A 20640-nucleotide genomic window follows, 5' to 3' on the forward strand; every position below is an offset into this window, starting at 1 on the left:
AAATGACAGTAATCAAACGTATCAACGCATATACAAATTGGCTCGCCACTATTAGATAAGCAGTTTTCAGCAGCCTTTTTTTGCTACACTGTGTATTAAAATGTAACTTGATCTAAAAGATGTTATCATGTATGGACTGCTTTTTATGGTCTCCATTGCGTTAGTAGATCCCAGGAAAACATCACTTACGGGGGTTCAAATAGCCAAAAAAAAAAAATAACAACAAAGAATTGTCGCCCCGCTACGTGGCTCACAAACATCGCCGCTTTGCGCTTAAAATCACAAGTTGGCAACCCTTAAAATGAAAAATCTCCCAACTGTGGGAGTGGGGTCCCCCCACCTTCCCCCATCCTCCCTCACTCGCTTCGCTCACTCGGGCTCAGTCGCTATGCTCCCTCGCCATACCCAGCTCAGTCCCTGAAACCCCCCCCCCCCCCCTCGGAAAAAAGCTAGATCCGCCCCTGATGGGCTTTTGTGTAACAGCCCTGCATGTACACATGTAGATGTGCAATATCAATGAAGGTTGAATACTCTCCAATTGTGTGTTTACATATCATAAACCATCTTCTTAATTGCCCAGAATTTCCCTGTGTCACTTTGACTGATCCCACAAAGTATCTTACTTATTCTTTATACTAAATCTCTTTCCACAACTCTACTTCTTTCTCTTATCCTCTTACCAAGTTTGAATCCCGCCCAGCGCTTACGTCCTTGGACGAGATGTTTTACCCACAATGTCCCTCTCGACCCAGGTGTATAAATGTGTACCTGGCAATGCTAGGGTAATAATAATGGCAGGGTCCTCTGGTAGATCAGTGGCAACACTGAAGAGACTACCCTGGGTAAATAACACATTATTATGTTATTATTATTAATCCTCTTGTCTAATTTCCCTTGACTTACCTCTTTCCTTCATATCTCCATTTCCTACTTTCCCTTTAACCTTACCTTTCAGGACGTCACCACTTTCATCACTTTACAGTTTTACAGGAACTAATTTCTCAGTTCGTGTCTCTCCTATTCAGGATTACATTTTACAGGGGTCCTTTTCATGACTACATTTTAATTAATAGGTGATAGGCTATCATGAGTGTATCACCTCCAAATTACGCACACATCTGTGTGTGAGTGTGTCTTTGTGTCTGTGTATTAAAATTTGTGGGTTGAGAATGAGAAGGGCGTTAAGTTGTCTTGAACACTATAGGATAAGTGGTAACTTAACGCCTTTATCATTCTCACCCAACGAATTAGTCTTCGTCGTGTTACCTGGTCCTGTAGAAGAAATTTAATCCTGTAGTGTTTCTGGACTTGTGTCAAAACTTTCTATTTTTTCCACTACTAATCCAAATTCATATAGTGCACTCCCGTTATAATGAACACGGTTATAACAAAATTCCCATCACAATGAAGTAAAAATTCACTCCGCAGCGTATTCCACTCTATGTACTTTTATTGTTTATTTGTGCAGTTATAACAAAATTTCAATATAACAAAAGAAAAGTGCCGATCCAGAGAACATCATTATAATGGGAGTCCACTGTATTTGAATTGTCACATTGAAACATGGTTATTTTCGTTTTAAGAAGATAATACCTTTAACCATTACATGAATTGGTCTTTTATATTTCTGCATAGTATGGCAAACTGAAAGGCGTGAGGCTAGTGACTTTTCGGAGTGGGACCCCCAAAGGACTTGCCTACGTGGAATATGAGGATGAGGTGAGAATACGCCATTGCAAATCAAAGTATTATAGTCATTTGGTAGAATGCCCTATTCTTCTGTTAGTGTTGTAAAGGTTGTATTAATGTTGCTGCTATTTAACTTTCAAACTTTTAAGGGAACCCATGTGAATCCTGCTTTGTGTACATGTTTTGTCACAATAGTAAAGCAAAGTTGTTATTCCTTTGTAATAGGCATGTGCTTCAAAGGCAGTTATGGCAGAAGATAACACAAGGATAGGAGAACACACCATCAGTGTGGCAATCAGTAACCCACCAGTCCGTAAGACTCCACAGAAGGACACTCAGACTAAGATGGAGGATAAACCTCTTGGTGGAAAGTAAGTCAACTGCTAAGACTCAACAGTCCATACATTACAGTCTACACACCTTGACTTGAGTTAACTCTCAGTTTCTCATCCCAGCCTAGATTTAATGAAGTGCTAAGCCAGTCATAATTCTCCTTTCATGGGAGGAATGAACTACTGTACCAGCTTGTCATACTTCTTCAATGCTTGTAAAGCATAAAACATGCTTGGTGTGGTATAACGGATTCAGACTTGGAGTTTCCCTAGCAAGAGAAATGATTATCTTTGGCTTGGTTTTCATATTCAGTTTTAGTTCTTAACTTTCCAATTACTACTCAACTACATGTGATATAAGTGGCCCTACATGTGAAGACTTACATGCTGTAAGTGGGAAACATGCATGAAGGAGAAAATATGTACATTGTACTGCTCTAGGTTATACCTAAATGCTGGTGTGATTGTCGTATTTCATGTGAAGACATCAATACAAATCATACAACAGAAAAAGGTGGAGTACTGATCATATCTAATATCATCATTCCACCTCTTTAAGTCTTGTCAGTACTGTGTAGCATGTTAATGCCGAGAATGTGAAATGCCACACAATGTAGCCACACATACAGTATATATGTTACCTAAAATGTATGTTGATTACTCCTACAGAGGTGTTATTGGCCCAAGAGGGAAAGGAAGAACACAAGTGTCACTCGTGCCCAGATCTCTCCAACGTCACACCACTCCAAAACCCAAGCCCACACATCCAACAGGTGTCACAGACACAAACCAGAATGGAGACAAGGGAAGTAAAGATGAAGCCCGTCCTACCAAACTCACCAATGCCGACTTTTCCAACTTGTTCTTGAAGTGACAGTAGTAATCCACATGTGTGTCAGTGTATACTTTTATCTCTGCATAACACTCTGCAGAATGTAGAGTGAAGATTAGAGCAGACATTGTACAGTCTGTATTTAAAAGAACTTTGCTGTTTCGTCTTGTCATTTTTATGACAAGTGTCTTGTTAATTATGAACATTCTTGTATTACTCAATACCTAACAAAATATTTTAAAGCTGTGTTTTAATTCATTCAGCTTGCATGTGTGCAAAGGTAAATGGGCAGGATTGTATGACATGTTTGTAATAAAGAATACTAGACATAAGGTCTGCCCAGCCTATCAAAGGGACGGCCAAGGGGACGGCCAAAGGATGGTCAGCACGCACCCAGCAGGAAACACAAGTCTGACTGTCTTCTTGACAATTTGTTCAGGATGAGCTGTTCCTCCACGGCCCCTTCACTAAGCAGCTTGCTTGTACGGTATTTCATGGTACATGTATGAATTACAGGCAGTCTATGTGACTACAGTCAATGAGCTTTATTTGTATTTCTGGAATTTTAGCTTTTGTTTCTAGCTAAAAAATGGAAAAAAAGTTTTGAGTAAAGTAATTTGTTGCTGACCAATGAGCGGCATAAAACTGTATAGAAGAAGATTTTTTTAAAATGTCATACATTGAAGTACAAATCGTCGCTGGGGCGACAAGACCTCGTATCTCAAAAATGTCAAATGTTCAGGAGAGCCAAAAATGGCGGCCAAAGCACTATACTGAATGGGATAGCCGTTCCTTTGACATGCCGTGGTGGCTTCATTTTTGGGGTAAGACAGCTGGGATTTGGACAGGACATCACTTAACCGATTATTTGACCACTAATGCAAAAAAGTCATTTTCACCAAAATTTGAGATACAAGGTCTTGTTACCCCAGCGACGAAATGTAGTTGAGAGAGAGATAGATACACATAGGTAGGTAGACAGACAGACAGACAGATAGATAGATAGATAGATAGATAGATGGTTTTTTTTGTGTGTAATGATACTGAACCACAGGTACACTTCAATGACAATGAAATCACAAAGAAACATGACTTTAATATAGGAACATTGTTTATGTCAAACGGTTACTATGTGAACATTTTTAAATTTGCATGGTAAGTATGCTATTATGTCTTTTTTTTCTGAAAACACATTAAGTTGTGGGGGTTTTTTTTATCACTGTTACCTCTTCAGACCACAAGTTGTCACAACAAATTTCCTGTGATTGTGGAGACTTCTTTGGTGATTGCTCAGAACTTCACAGTTTCTATCAGTGGCAAGACACATTTCACTGATTATGATGTAATTTGAGTAAAACAAATGAAAATAAACCAGGTGCTAATCATGTATATCACCTACAGTAGAATTTTATTTGTCCGTTTTGTAGGGTCTGGCATGTTAAAGCTGTCCTTCTTAATTCACATATATATAATGTGAAATCAAAGTATTTTTAGTGAATAGTGTAATAGCATAATTATGAAACATTCCATGCACTGTTTTATCTTTAGCATTGTAAAATGCATCCAAGATTAACTTTTCATTAGATTTTTACTTACATATGTTCTGAAAAAAAAAAAAAAAACAACATCAAACTAATAAGCCCATTTTAGCAGTTCTCATTCTCTCATCCGTGGTGTTTGATTTTTCATCCTTTCAATATGAACTGTTGCAAACTCTGTTTTCTCTAATTGTATGGTTGTGAGTGTCAAGTACAAATATACCAGCGAAAAGAAAATTTTTTTTCTTTCTGTTTTTCCTCCTAAGAAAAGCATATAAGATAAGCTTTTATGAAGTTTTAGTGGTGTCAATGTAAATTTCAGATCTATTTTAGTAATACTATCTGTCATCAAAAATTTACCTTTTCTGATGTCAGCAAATCCAAGACATTTCCTTTCAGTGTATAAATAAGCAATCAGTAATGAAAGAGAAAAATGACCCACTTTTCCCTTACAGACTCAATGTGATTGTAAATCTTGTGTTGCATCCTCTCTTTCCTAAGTAAGCGTCTGTATGATAGCAATGTATTAGTGGTGTCAGCAGGTACATCCATTGCATTGTGCTAATATCATAAGGAAATTTTCTATTTGTATTCTAGTTTAGATTAAATGAAAAGACTTAAGTCGAGCAAACAACGGGTAAAGTTTCATCATAGTTACCCAAGGACTATAAAGATTCTAATGATTAGTCCCACTTACCCGTGCAAACAAACAAGGTGATGGTGTCATTACCTTCTAACTCTGTGCTGTTATGTTTTCTTTTCAAAAATTTCATCACGTTATTCTCTTCTGTTAATAATTCGAGCAAATGCAACCCTACTTAACTTCATAAAGTCATCATGGACAGTAATATAAACTCATAGCAATTTATTTGTACAATGTCACTTTTTTTTTCTTGATATTTCATCGGAAACTTAAACTGCAGTCACTTTAAGGTATCAATAACTTTTTGGAGGGTAATTTAAAAGTTTGAAATAGCTCAACTTTCTTACTTTCACTTATGTTTTGCTGACATTTTCAGATTATTTGGTTGTACTCTGATTATTGAAGTGTACTTGATATAGGGGATTCTCACTAGTGTAGTACTCCCAGTTCTCAGATTTACTCTCTCTCTCTCTCTCTCTCTCTCTCTCCTTCCATGAGATGTCATTCAGTGTCTACTAAAAGTAGATTTCTGTTGTTTTGTAGTCAGGAAGTAACACTCCAAATGAGTTGCTTGATATAGAAACTCTATTTCATACATACTGTTAGCCATAACATTTTTGCTCATCACTCAAAAATAAAAGAAAAAATTCCAGTCAAAAAAAAGAAATGTCTTTGAATATGTGTTTCTTTGTTCATATTTCAGTTTTTCTGCCTCTTTTCATTTGTCAGAGGCTTGTGTTGATTTGAAAACTCTCTGTGAGACAATGCCATCATGCAAATTTTATCTCTTTTACTACTTCATAATATTATCTTTGAGGGAATGAAATTACATCTGATAATACACGATAGTGTTTGAATACATTGCAGTAACAGTCTGTTACTGCTGGTTTCTGTCTGGGTTTTTCCTTCTTACCTTTCTTGTCTATCCTAATATCATTATCACTAGTAATGATGCTTGTGGCTTCATTGCTAATCATACACATTGTCTTAGTGTTATGCCTGCTTTGGAAATCTTCTGTACCTTCTTGCACTGTAACATTTGGCATCCAAGTACTTTTGATCACCTTTCGGACAATAAAGTCCTCATTACATCAATCTCTCAACCCGCTACATTCTGGTGTCCGGGTATATAACTCCAAAGATGGCGGACTGTTGACAGTATCAAGAGCACATTATGCATGAAGGGAGCAACCCCCCCCCCCCCCCAAAAAAAAAAAAATAAATAAATAAATAATAATAATAATAATACATCTTTAATATAATAATAATAATAATAATAATAATAATAATAATAATAATAATAATAATAATCAATAATAATAATAATAATAATAATAATAATAATAATAATACTGTAATGAAGATTTTAAAAATAGATAAATGAATTGCATGACTCCTGACTAGTATCGTAGGGATAAAAACAATAAAGAAAGTGAACCTCCAGCTATATGTACGGTGGGTCTGCACAATAGAATGGGCAATTTGCTAGTGAGTGAGTGAGTGCATGTGGGGGGGGGGGAGGGGGGAGGGTCTTAAAGCCCTGACAAGCAAAGGGTGCACCATGGCCATGAAAGAGTGCACATAATAATATTCCCTCAATTATAATAATCAACTCTTATGATCACACCTTGGTATAGTAGGCCTACCTAAGAGTTTATGTGCTAATGTGCTTCTATAAGATGTGCTAATTGTTGTATATGCTTGTGTGTGTGTTGGTAATTTTTACTGCTTTGATCAGTGCAGAATTTTTGTGACAGAAACATTTGAGAAGAATGTATCAGGCAGGCCCATCAAGGATTTAAAGAAGAAGAGTTCAAACGTACCGTATGTATTCTTACCTTAGATAGTTTTGGTTTGGCGTATGTATGAGTCAGGAAGGAAATTATCTCGCTAAATGTAAAAATCTGAATCCCCCAAACCAACTGACATCCTTCCTCCCAACTCCAAACGGCTATAGTCAAGTTTAAACTGGCTCTCAAGATGTCTTGAGTGGATAATCAATTCACTCCGAGTCAACCATAAACGAAACGGGAGGAAGGGGAGTGGTACAACTCTTATCACTGTTATTTTAATGAATTCTTATTTCTGTAAAATTGGTTACCTGGGGGTCATATACTTCTGTTGTATTTTGATGGTTGGAAAGAAGTTTTCACCTTTATTCATTTGTTTGTTTGTTCGTTCGTTTGTTTGTTTGTTTGTTTGTTCCTCCCTCCCCCCCCCCCCCTTATACGGCCCACAAGGCTGTGTTAGGAATCACAAGCATTAAAGGGGTATGAATGCCAGATGTATAAATCGATTGAGTTTGTTTTGCACCATTGATATGGCGTTTCCACACAATGAAAGGAATGCAACTCTGCTTATACGTTAGAAAAGAAACAAGACACAGTAGTATGAATTTCATATGAACTATTTCACAGCAATTCAATAGTGTGATGCTAAGAGGCCACTGCAGAAGAAGCAAAGATTTGAATTTGAATTTGAATTTGAATTTGTTAAACATTGTTTCGGCAAACAAGCGTTCAAATGCTCCAGAAACAAAGAATTATAAGGAGGGAGAAGAAACTGTTGTTCAGGTAGGACGTAATATATGATTTTTTTTTCTTCTTCTTTATTTTTCAGGATGATGAAACAAGTTGCCCCGAATATTATATCGACACGGAATATGTTTATAGAACGAACAGGCTGATGAAGCAGAGCACGGAGCTTGTTCAGGGCTAAATTTAATTTTGACACACTCGTCTGGTAAAGGTCATGTAGGTAAAACTGGAAACAAACTGTATTGCTAAGATGCGACGAAGGATTAAATGAAAGAAAATGGAGCTCAGCGGCTAGGTCATCTGTCAGAAAACCAAGACGTGCAATCCATTCAGGGAGACGGACAGGCGCATGTATAGTAGACATAGGCACTGCAGTACTAAGGCAAACGTGTGCCAAATTTGAGGCTGCGAGTATCTGAAATATTCATTGTAAAATCTCGATGATCACGTTCCACTGAAAGCTTTTTTTGTGTGTGTGTGTGTGTGTGTGTGTGTGTTGTGTGTGTGTGTGTGTGTGTGTGTTGTGTGTGTGCCTTTGTTATAATACAATGTTAAACACTCTAACTCCCCTTCTCCCCCCCCCTCTCTTTCTCCCTCATTCTCTCTCTCTCTCTCTCTCTCTCTCTCTCTCTCTCTCTCTCTCTCTTTCGAAGTACTGGCATGCCATACAGATAAGAAGCTCCCTGGAAACCAATTTACGTGATGATTTTAAGCCGATTTTGTTGCCGACATATTACAGGTGCCTATAGAAGGAAAGTGAAACCTTGAATAAAGTCACTGTCAGCAAATATGTGCTATATCTCTAGTTCGAGGAGATGCTTCTTTTTCAAAACTAAATTGTCTGCTTTTGTATTTCATGAGAAGTCTAGCTGGTGTGGCAGCTTTTTTTATAGATAATATTATGATTATAATAATTGTAACTGTGGTTGTTTCTTGTGTACTTGATGGAAAATACATTGTCGGTCATAAAGGTGGAATATTTGTAAACAAATTGTCATGACATTTTTATTTTCACTCTCCGTCTTTTAAAGGGATGGTACAGTTTTGGTTGAGATGGAGCTTCAGTTTCCAGCTTTTTTATGAGATAATGATAAACGTCTTATAAAACCTCTTATGAAATTTGAAAGAGAATGCAATTCTAAGGGGATTCAAAGCTTATTTGATAAAATCGGTTTTGAAATGGATGAGAAATACAAAAACAAACAGTTCCTGATAAAAGATGGGACCCACCTTTTATCAGGACCACTTTAGTTCAATTTGTTATATCTCAGCCATTTCAAAATTGATTTCATTAATTAAACTTTCAATTCCTCTTAGGATTGCACGCTTTTTGATATTTCATGTGATTTCTGATTATCTCTCAAAAGTTAGTATCAGATGAATGATCTCGACAAAAACAATACTGTACCATCCCTCTCTGGTATCATTACCACAATCTCAGCACGTTCGACGGTGATTTTTTTAAATAAATTACAAGTCGTAATTGGTCGGTGTCTGGGGCAAGACAAAGATTACAATAGACACTATATCAAGGATAATGACACATTGTTTCTTTTTTCATTCAAATCTTTGTCAATTTGTCAAATTATATTTTTTTGCGATTTCATTGATCAGTTTGCATTAACCCTACTCCCACGGGGGGGGGGGGGGGGGGGGGGCGTTTTGCCTTTTTATGCCTCCGCCACGAAGTGGTGCTATATTTTCGGGTTGTCCGTCCGTACGTCCGTCCGCTTTCGTTTACGCGATAACTTGAGTAATATTTAATGGGATTTTACCAAACTTGGTCCAAGTATGAAGTATGATGGGGCAATTATTTGATTAGATTTTGGTTGAATTCGGGTAAAGGTCAAGGGTCAAAGGTCAAGGTCAAATCATGAAATTGTATCCGTTTACGCGATAACTCAAGACTGGGTGGAGCAAATTTCACCAAACTTTGTTGGAGGATGATGTATGATGGGACAATTACTTGATTAGTTTTTTCAGTGAAATCGGACAGAGGTCAAAGGTCAAAGATCAAGGTCAAATCCTAAAATTTATCTGTTTACGTGATAACTCAAAACTGGATGAAGCAATGAAGCAGCTTTCACCAAACTTGGTCCAAGGATGATGTATGATGGGACAATTAATTGAGTAGACTTTAGTGACATTGGCAAAAGGTCAAAGGTCAAAAGGTCAAGGTCAAATGCTACAAATGTTGCAATTTCCCCCATATCTATGCAACGCCCGAAGGTAGTTTCTTGAGACTTGGTGTGGACATGTACTACTGCGTAAAGATTCTCCAGGGAGAGTTTCATGTCATAAGGTCAAAGGTCAGAAGGTCAAAGGTTAGGTGAAAATGTTGCAATATCACTTTTCTCACAAATGGTTCAATGAATCTTCGTGGGACTTGGTACAAAACCAATTGGCAACTTGTACTGGTACCAGTTGATTCCAGTTAAGGCAACTGGTTTCAATATGGAAATTGGAATTAGTGACTAGAAATCAACTGGTGTCAACTGGTATTCGTCCAACTGGAATCAACTGGTACCAGTTGTCAACTGGTATCAACTGGAGTCAACTGGGATCCAGTTGACAAAATCAATTTTGTGTTGAATTATTTGATGTATGAGTGTTTCGTGTATGTCAAGACACTGTTAATATCTAACCTAACATAATCCTAAAGCTAGTCTTAAAGCCTATACCTACAACTACATTTAGGCTTAGCCTACATCCTAGACCTAGGTTGTACCAGGGATATTTCATTCATTTATATAGGGCTATGTAGTTGTTATGATTTAAGACATGGTTACCAAGTAGATTAAACTTTTGTTTAAAAAATATGAAAATACCTCATGAGAGGTACAAGTTGAAATTGTGAACATCACGGAAATAATATTAGGTAAATTTCTAATGCATTTCAGACATTTCTGAGTTTATTTAAATTGTAAAAAAATTTAATTTAACAATATTTTGTCATTTTTCATGAAGAGAATTTGAATAGCTTATGAATATTCACGAGCAAAAGAACCAGTAGAAACCAATAGAAACCAACTGGTATCAACTGGTATTAGAATTTCAATGGTTTAGTTAGTGGGTTTTAATCTAAAATGAAGTTGTAAGCAAGTCCAGTCAGTTACATGGGTATCAAATGGTGTCAACTAATTTGCACACACACACACACACACAAACAAACACACACACAAACTGGTCAAAATACAGTCTGTCAGTTAAAGTGTCAACTGATCTTAATTGGTTCCAGTTTCATTTAGTTGAAATCATTAAGAGTCCAAGTTCAATTATGTCAAATATTTTGTTATATTGTGTTTTGTTTACTTTTTAATTAAAATGTTTTAACTAAGTTTTGTTAACCTTTTAATTCAGTTTTAATTGATGAAGTAATCGAATTAAAAAGTAGACTTCAGCTTGTGTCAACTGGTACACAATGAGACATGAACTGGTATCAACTGGGGCCAGTAGACTTGTACTGGTTTCAACTGGTAAGCTGTGCAACTTCAACTGGTATAAAACTAGTGCCAGTAAGACTTCAACTGGTACCAGTAGACTTGTACTGGTTTCAACTGGTAAGCAGTGCAACTTCAACTGGTATACTGTAAACTGGTACCAGTAAGACCTCATTCAGTACCAGTAGACTTGTACTGATTTCAACTGGTAAGCAGTGCAACTTCAACTAGTATTATAAACTGGTACCAGTAAGACTTCAGCTGTTACCAGTAGACTTGTACTGGTTTCAACTGGTAAGCAGTGCAACTTTAACTGGTACCAGTAAGACTTCAACTGGTACCAGTAGACTTGTACTGGTTTCAACTGGTAAGCAGTGCAACTTCAAATGGTATAAACTGGTACCAGTATGATTAAACTGGTTTCAACTGGTACTAGTACCATGGGCGTAAATCCCGGGGGGGGGATGGGGGGATATATCCCCCCCCCCCCTGAAATGGAGGAGGGGGGGGGATGGCCTGTACAATCATCCCCCCCCCCCCTGAATTTTGAAGGGAAAAACGGAGGAAACAGAAATGTGATTGTATCAATTTTGGCATATTGCATGACGTTTGTACGCCGGCCTTCAGACAGGTAACAGAGCTGAACAGTATTCTATCTTGTAGGAAAATGTATAATTTTCTCAAGCGCTCGCTCGCTTCGCTCGCTCGCGAAGAAAGTAACATCGACATACACTGTAAGGTATGGCTCAGGCGTTGACAACGTCAAATAGTATAGGTCTACATATGAACATGCTATGACGCGAGTAACTGGGGACCATCTGCAAAATATGTACGAAAACATACAAACAAACAATAACAACAACTTTATCGCCATAATTGAATCCCCTCCATTTCCTGAATCATTCCTGAGAAACGACAGTGACTGATGACTCAGTCAGGATACATCTATGGGCATACCAAGGGAAGATCAGGGACGTCGAATCTATTGGGGGCAAAGGGGCATTTGCCCCGCCCCAAAGGAAGTGTTTAGACAGACAAATCATTTATCCCCCAAGCAATTCCCGAGATGAGGACAAATCTCGAACTTTCTTAATGGAAAATTGTCCAAATATCGCCGGAACTATGCACCAGATCGTTGTATTGCAATCATGAACATGCAAAAGGTCCGCTATACAGGATAAGGGATAAACTTTGTACACTTTTGACATAGACGTATATTCCCTAATTTATCAAAGAGTGTGCAGCAGATCTTTCACTTAACAAAAGCAACCTAATATATATAGAGGCGTCGATGGGGGGGGGAGGGATGGTTCTCAAATAAAAGTGGGACAAACAAAAGCGAAATATATAGCTACAAACGGCAGTTTTTGGAGTGTAAAATTTTAAAATTTTAAAGCTCGCTCGCTCCGCTCGCTCGCATTTAACCGCTATGCCATTCTCCTGATGTTGCTGCCAGTGATTGACAGCAGGTGCACCCGGTGCGCCCCCCTTAATTTCCAAAGCGAAAATATAGCTACAAAACGACAGTTTTTAGGACTGGAAAATGTCAAAATTTTCAAGCTCACTCGCTTCGCTCGCTAGCATTTAATCAGTATGCCATTCTCCTGATGTTGCTGCCAGTAATTGCCGGCAGTTGCGCCCGGTGTGCCCCCTTAATTTCCAAAGCGAAAAAATACAGCCACAAACGGCAGTCTTTGGACTGTAAAATGTCAAAATTTTCAAGCTTGCTCGCTCCGCTCGCTCGCATTTAACCGCTATGCCATTCTCCTGATGTTGCTGCCAGTAATTGCCGGCAGTTGCACTCGGTGTGCCCCCTAAATTTCCAAATTGAAAAAGTATAGCTACAAACGGCAGTTTTTACACTGTAAAATGTCAAAATTTTCAAGCTCGCTCGCTCCGCTCGCTCGCATTTAATCGCTATGCCATTCTCCTGATGTTGCTGCCAGTGATTGTGAGCAGGTGCGCCCCCTTAATTTTCAAAGCGAAAAATATAGCTACAAAAGGCAGTTTGGGTACTGTAAAATGTCAAATTTTTGAAGCTCGCTCGCTTCGCTCGCTCGCATTTAATTATCATTTCATTCTCCTGATGTTGCTGCCAGTAAGTGCCAGCAGTTTTCGCCCGGTGCGCCCCCTTAATTTCCAAAGCGAAAAATATAGCTACAAACGGCAGTTTTTGGACTGTCAAATGTCAAAATTTTGAAGCTCGCTCGCTTCGCTCGCTCGCATTTAATCATTATGCCATTCTCCTGATGTTGCTGCCAGTAACTGCCAACAGTTTTTGCCTGGTGCGCCCCCTTAATTTCCAAAGCGAAAAAATACAGCCACAAACGACAGTTTTTGGGACTGGAAAATGTCAAAATTTCAAGCTCATTCGCTTCGCTCGCTCGCATTTAATCATTATGCCATTCTCCTGATGTTGCTGCCAGTAATTGCCAGCAGTTTTCGCCCGGTGCGCCCCCCCCCCCCCCCCCTTAATTTCCAAAGCGAAAAAATACTAGTACAGCCACAAAGGACATGTGGGACTGTAAAATATCAAAATTTTCAAGCTCACTCGCTTCGCTCGCTCGCATTTAATCGTTATGCCATTCTGATGTTGCTGCCCGATTGCCGGCAGTTGCGCGCGGTGTGCCCCCATAATTTCCAAAAGCGAAAAAATACAGCCACAAATGGCAGTCTTTGGACTGTAAAATGTCAAAAATTTTCAAGCTCGCTCGCCCCGCTCCTTCGCATTTAACTGCTATGCCATTCTCCTGATGTTGCTGCCAGTAATTGCCAGCAGTTGCGCCTGATGCGGCCCCCTTAATTTCCAAAGCGAAAAAGTAATCTGCTACAAACGGCAGTTTTTAGGCTGCAAAATGTTAAAATTTTCATGCTCGCTCGCTCCGCTCGCTCGCATTTAATCGCTATGCCATTCTCCTGATGTTGCTGCCAGTGATTGACAGTTGTTGCGCCTGGTGTGCCCCCCTTAATTTCCAAAGCGAAGAATATAGCTACAAACGGCAGTTTTTGGACTGAAAAATGTCAAAATTTTCAACGCAAAGAGATTTCACCGTAGGAGGGGGAAACCCCCCTACCATACCCTTCCCCCTCGCTTGATTCGTTCCCTCACATAACCGCTCCTCCTAAGATCAAATCCTGTCTACACCGATGATAGGCCCCATTATTTAGTAGGCCTTCACAGTGATGTCGCACAGCAAGAGCTGAAATACCACGATTTTGTCATTCAATAATATATTGTGAATATTTCATTTTCTTATTGTTTTTTTTTAAAGAAAAGAAAACAAAATTTTCACAAGTGAGCACCAGATCGCTGAATTTCAGGTCTGAAAATGCAAAATCTTCCTCGTGTGGGAGAGGGATACCCCCCCCCCCATACACACCCTTCCCCCGTTCGGTCGTTCCGCTCCCTCTCACAGATATTTCCACACACAAAGAAAATGTTTTCATACTTTTAAGGTCTGATTTTCCGCCGAAAGTCGTCTGACAAGCAAAAAAAAAATAGCAACAAGAACAAAAAGTCTTTATGTAGTTGCTGCCACTTTTCTCCCACTTTATATTTCATGCAAAAGAGTGGGGCATCCGATCCCTGTAAAGTGTGTGTGGGGGGGGGGGAGGGGGGCACAAAGCTTCTCCCCCCACCCCCCCCCCCAAAAAAAAAAAAAAAAAAAAAAAAAAAAGAGGCTGCGCCGGTCCGGTTATGGGCTTGTAATCGTGGTGATGGTGACCATTCCCCCCACTCCTCAGTATGGATTTACGCCGTTGACTAGTACATCTTTAACTGGTATCAACTGGTTTCAGTTAGAATTGCTTATTTTGTTACTGGAAATTTGGAGTTGCCTTCTGATTTCAACTGGTACCAGTTGAAACCAGTTAAGACCAGTTAAAACCAGTAAAGACCAGTTAAAAATGCTTACTGGTTTCTACTGGTTTCTACTGGGTTTTCGACCTGGGATGCATGGTTTAGCAAAATCAGTCCGTCCTCAATGGGTTAGTATACATGCGCATTTACTGTCTGGCAGGGATTATCTAGGGAATTTAGGGGTCATGGGTCAATAGTCAGGGGTCAAATGTCAAGGTCAACTCCTCAAAATTTTACTATTTCCCTCATATACTAGTATATGCAATGCTTGCATTATTAGTTTCAAAACTTAATACATGTATTACCTAATGAAGATTCTCTGGGAAAATTCCAGCCAGAAGGTCAAAGGTCAAAGGTTAAGGGTCAAAGGCCAGGTTTCAATACCCCCCCCCCCAAAAAAAAAAAAAAAAATATATATATATATATATATATATATATATATATATTTTGTACCGTCATCACACTCTTTCTTCATTCCTTGGAAATTACTCAGTGCATAAACTTCCCCCAAAATTCCCCAAATATGTGTACCTGCACTCTTAGAAAATTATAGCAAACCCAGTTCAAGACATTTCTGACAAACCTGTCATTCAATATTTTGCCAGTTATGTGAAACTGTCATGGATCACACATTGTGAAGACATTATACTATACGCCTATTGGGAGAATCATGCATTATGGCGGAGTCATCAGTCGCCATAGCGACATTTCTAGTTTCTTTCAAGTATCGCGCAACTTTTGAGACCAATTTGTCGCTGCCGCGCATACCGTTTTGAAGCCACGCCCCTTTGAAAAAAAAAAATCGTCGGCCCAAAAATTGCTCAAAAACATGACTTTGTGTACAAATCCAATGTAAATTGTGTTTTTGCAATTAATTCAAAACACTTTCAATTGCTGATAATGATTTATGTTAGCCTGATTATGCTTTAAAAAGTTACTGCGACAAATTTTGACGAAAAAACAACAAAAACAAAAAGAAAAAACAAGTTTAAGAAATACATTTAAAAAAAATCAATAAACAATGAAATACATAATAAATAATTATCAAGCCGAATCTTTGCTTCAATATTATTGTTGAGGATATTGAAAAGAATATGTTCACCAAAAATTAGAAGTCTTGGAGCTTTATTTTTTTTTTTATTTATAGGCAAAAATATATATATATATATATTTTGCATAGATTAGCATAAATCAGTTAATATAAAATAGATAAATTAAAACTTTAAAAATCTAATTATACAGACTTGTAGATTACATTGACCTATACCTTACTGCAAATTTTCGCGAGGATCGCGCGATCCACGACCGAGATCTGAAGGGGGCAAAAAAGCCCCCCCCCCCCCATGGTTTCAAGTCCCTAAAAAAAAAAAAAAAAAAAAAAAAAAAACGGTGGAATTAGGGTTAAAGCAGAGTCATCCTTGTACATAACTTAGTCACTTGTAGCCTGCGGGTATGTCCACTCCTGGCATCGCCCAGGGCCTGCAGACTTCGCGGCATGCGGTAAATGTAGCGTGTTGACATTACCATCCCATTCTTCCATAAGAGCGTCTGTCCAATGCTGCAGTTTCAGAGATAACATATACATCGTTGATGTCTAGGCTGAAGGCATGCCGTGCATGCTCTCTTGGGATCATATCTGGCGAGCAAGATGGCCATGGCAACTGCTCCACGAGCATTGCCTCAAGGAATTCCCTTACTACAGTGGCCCTGTGCGGTCTAGCGTTGTCTTTCTATACAGTCAGAAATTATGTCCGTACTTTCGTTTTGCATGTGGAAGGTAGTGGTACTCTAGGATAGCTTCGTGCACGACGGTGTTAACGATTCTTTCCGGAACCGCCAGTGGCGTTTTTCCACCGTAATGGATGTCGGCCCATATCATCACTGAGCCGCAACCACCTTGAGTCGTCTTTTTGGTGCAGTCACCACTAAGGTTTTCCCCGGGTGATAGACGAACTGGGTGTCTCCCATCTGTTCGGTCAAGGATGTAGCGGCTCTTGTCCGTGAAGACAACATGTCGCCATGTGTCCAGATGAGGCATCTGTGCTCCCTATCGCCCAGTGATCAAGACGAGCAACTCTTTGGCGAACAGCCAGGCATGGACATGTCGTCAACCGTATGATAGTGCTCGGTAACTATATTGGAACAATCTCCGATTAACGGCTGCCCTGGAAACATTGATCCTATGTCTCCTCCACAGGTAGCGAAGAGGAATCAAAGGCACTTTCCGCTTTCTCCTACAGGGATTCAATAGTTGGCAGTCATCTCGTCTAGTGGTTAAGATTGGATACCCCGGAGGTTTCCGTGGCCGCACATTGCCTCATCCCTTTTGTCGTTTCAGGATCTTACAGACTGTCCTCTGTGATGTCCCAACGATGTCAACAGTCTCGATCGTTATAAATGCAACATTGCATCATCAGCAATAGGGACAGAATCTCACCTGCAATGGCTTTTATAGTCTCGAATAATATACACATATTTTCGATATTATTTTATCCCCTGTGTAATGGAGAAACGAATGGGGAAACGTTATGTAATCACTCAACTACCTTTTACCTGTATAGACTGTTAGATACCAATAAAAACTGTGCAATAAAGTCCAACATATTCCATCTTTTTGACCAACAGCATAATAATACGAGATATGAGAAAAGAAGAAGTCGATGCGTAGCTTTGACATCATTATTCCTCTCACTGTTCCTCCTTTTCGGCAAAGTGCAAGAGTTAAAAAAAAAAAAAAATATATATATATATATATATATATATATATATATGTATATATATATATATATAAATATATATATATATGTATGTATATATATATATATATGTATATATATATATATATATATATATATATATATATATATGAGTGTGTGTGTGTGTAAATATATCTTTAGTAGTTGTAGATCACTATTTTTGACTGTAATAAATCTTGATATAGCTATTGTTCATTTCTTTCCTGCCAAGTTTTATTGTCTTAAAGGATCACTGCTTCTATTCCCTATGAGTGCTCTGAGGCCATTTGCTTGACCCAAAACCTGATAATAAAATCAAGATCGTAAAAATGGCATTTGACTTAACTAGTACTCTGGCACGATATGCTGTGAGGTTTGGTTTTTGTTTCCCTCCCCCCCCCCCCTCTCTCTCTCTCTCTCTCTCTCTCTCCCTTTCTCCTGGCCTCTGTTTATCTCTCCCTCTCTCTCTCTCCCCTCTCTCTCTCCCGCTCTCTATCCATCTCTCCCTCTCTCTGTCCTTTCTCCGCTCTCATGTCCGTCTGCTGACGTAGTTTGTCGCCACAGCCAGCTCCCTGTGACGGATTGCACTTCGAGCTGAGGATGTTTCTCAAGTCAAGTGGAATCTTCCTTTGTCCTCTCATTCCTTGCTGAGTTCTCGTCATTACCATGGTATGGTGGATTATCAGCTGGATTCAAGTTCAACAAAGAATCCATTAAAAACACCACACCTTGAAATAGTGAACGAAAATCTTATTTGATGTTTGCATTTTGATGGTCACGGTGGATTCGAGCGTGTATTATTTTGTGTAGAACTGCAGAGTTTAGATCTTTGCTTACATTCACTTTTCTTTGTTGGAGGTAGACGCTTGGATGACAAAGCCGGTAGTAAGTTAGCAGGGAGGTGGAAAAGAAGTCGCACATCACAGACTCGCCGCTTCAACAATTAAACCAAAGGATAGTAAGGAGGCGAACTGACTGGTGTTAATCAGCTTCTTACGGAGAGGAGGTGAAGACAAAACCACGGAGAGCAAGATGACATCTCGCATTCTCATGGCCGCTGTCTTCTTAGCTACAAATGTGGTAAATCTTTGTTTGGGGTTTTATTTGTTTTCTTATTTCCCTTTTACTGAAATCGTGTGTGGTTTGTTCTCTTTGTTCTCTTTGAAATGAATCCACATGTAAGAGAATGCAATAGTAACTTTCCCTTGATATTACTATTTCTATCAAGAAAGTGAATGTTCAAATGAAAATGCTATAATTTTTAATCCGGATATTGACACGAAGCTAGACCAACCCAGTCTCAACTGAATGAATGAATTAAATCATTCATCTAAACTCGGGCCGTAATGTGGTAGTGCAAGAAATGGGGGTTGATGATTCATAGCAGAAATAAACGAGTCTTAACATTCTCTAGGTAGTTGTCATTAGCTTCGAAATACAAACAGTGCTTTCGTATTATGGTGGTAAACACTGATTTAGAACAACAACAACAACAACAATAGGGACTTCAGGTACTTGAGCCAATCTACGTCATGTCCACACAAAATGAAATGGAATCGAGATTAACATTCAAAAGTTAAGAAGACATTATTAACTTAGGAAAGTCATGTGAACGACTTCGGGAATGTCAGATTGTGTTCTGATTGTTATATTTGAATTTATAAAGGGGTGGAAATTTTTGGTGAGTAAAATACAAGAAACTGAAAATGAATAGAGTCAAACAATTTTTTGTTCACTCTCTTTTTTTTTTTTGTGCTGCACTTGAGAATTTGGGCTAGAATCAAAATCTAAATTTTCCAATTTGTGACGTATCAGCAGTTAAGTACTATAGATAAGAAGTCCAGTAGTATAGCAGCTCAACCGAAGTGTGTACCATAGAAAAAAAGATATGAGGAGCATTCTTTGTAGCCTGAGATTAAAGAAGTAAAACAAAATGCAATCTGAGGAAGATGAAAAAATAAGAATCAAGACATTCTAATTGAGACTGCGCGTGCATATCTCTTACTACTTCTGGCTATAACCTGTGGGCATAGGCTAGTTAACTTTGTCTTTGGTCTTTCCTTACTGTTTTGTTTTGTTTTTGTTTTTTGTTTTTGTTTTTGTTCAAAGGCCGATGGAAAATACTTTTGATGTGTGTATGTATATAATGTAGAGCCTATAATATTTTATGTAATCGTATACACCGCGGAAATTTACGTGCGTGTGTGTGTGTGTGTGTGTGTGTGTATGTATGTATGTACGTATGTATGTATGGGTGTGCGTGTGTTGTTCCTTGACATCTGTTTCTAATGTTCCATTGCCTGCAGTCGCACACACTCGATTACGGGAGTAATTCATTATTTTGTCTTTTTAGGGAATATTAATAATAATAATAATAATAATAATAATAATAATAATAATAATAATAATAATAATAATAATAATAATAATGATAATACATTACATTTGTAATGCGCTTAATACAATGTTTCTAAGCGCACAGGGAAGTGACGAAAGGAAAGATGAAAAATGAGGGAAAACAGACAGGTCAAAACATAAGTAAGAATAACATGACATAAATCGAATGTGTACCAGTAATTAAACACATACAATAATTGAATTGCACTCAACACATTAACTTAGGGAAGGAGTCAATATGGGAAAAGATAAGTTTTAAGTAGTGCCTTAAATGATTCTACTGATGGGGCTTGTCGTATATGAATGGGTAAATTGTTCCAAACGTTCCATTAACGTATTGTTTATCAAAGTTCTGGCCCATCAATACAGTAATTTACATACGAGGCCAGTGTCTGAACTTGTCTTCAGTAAATTCCGACGGTCTCCATTTCAGAAAGGAAAAAAAAGGGAAAATTATTAACGTAAGAATGAATGCACAAAAGTAGCATTCAATGGTACACTAGTTCATCCTCCCAAAACAGTATTACCGCGTTGATCATGAAGGTGACCGAATTCCGTTCAGTGTATAAAGCGTCTAATATTATGATATATCAGCTCCCGAGAAGTCGACACATTTCCTCTAGACCAAAACTCTCTAT

At 38.5% G+C, this 20640-nt stretch overlaps 2 protein-coding genes across 3 annotated transcripts in view; both read left to right on the forward strand.

Annotated features, from left to right (window-relative positions):
- The window catches only part of LOC140227496 (squamous cell carcinoma antigen recognized by T-cells 3-like), a 101048-nt gene extending 95000 nt beyond the window's left edge, over window positions 1-6048 (forward strand). For both annotated transcript variants that reach the window (XM_072307894.1, XM_072307895.1), the window contains 3 exons: window positions 1636-1719; window positions 1915-2060; window positions 2691-6048. In XM_072307894.1, coding sequence (XP_072163995.1) covers window positions 1636-1719; window positions 1915-2060; window positions 2691-2895 — 435 coding nt within the window. In that variant the 3' untranslated portion in view covers window positions 2896-6048. The remainder of the gene's footprint in view (window positions 1-1635; window positions 1720-1914; window positions 2061-2690) is intronic.
- Window positions 6049-18641: 12593 nt separating this feature from the next.
- Window positions 18642-20640, forward strand: part of LOC140227100 (uncharacterized) — a 46175-nt gene continuing 44176 nt past the window's right edge. The window contains exon 1 of the mRNA XM_072307528.1: window positions 18642-18685. Coding sequence (XP_072163629.1) covers window positions 18656-18685 — 30 coding nt within the window. The 5' untranslated portion in view covers window positions 18642-18655. The remainder of the gene's footprint in view (window positions 18686-20640) is intronic.

Source organism: Diadema setosum, chromosome 4 (genome assembly GCF_964275005.1).
Source record: "Diadema setosum chromosome 4, eeDiaSeto1, whole genome shotgun sequence".
NCBI lineage: Eukaryota > Metazoa > Echinodermata > Echinoidea > Diadematoida > Diadematidae > Diadema > Diadema setosum.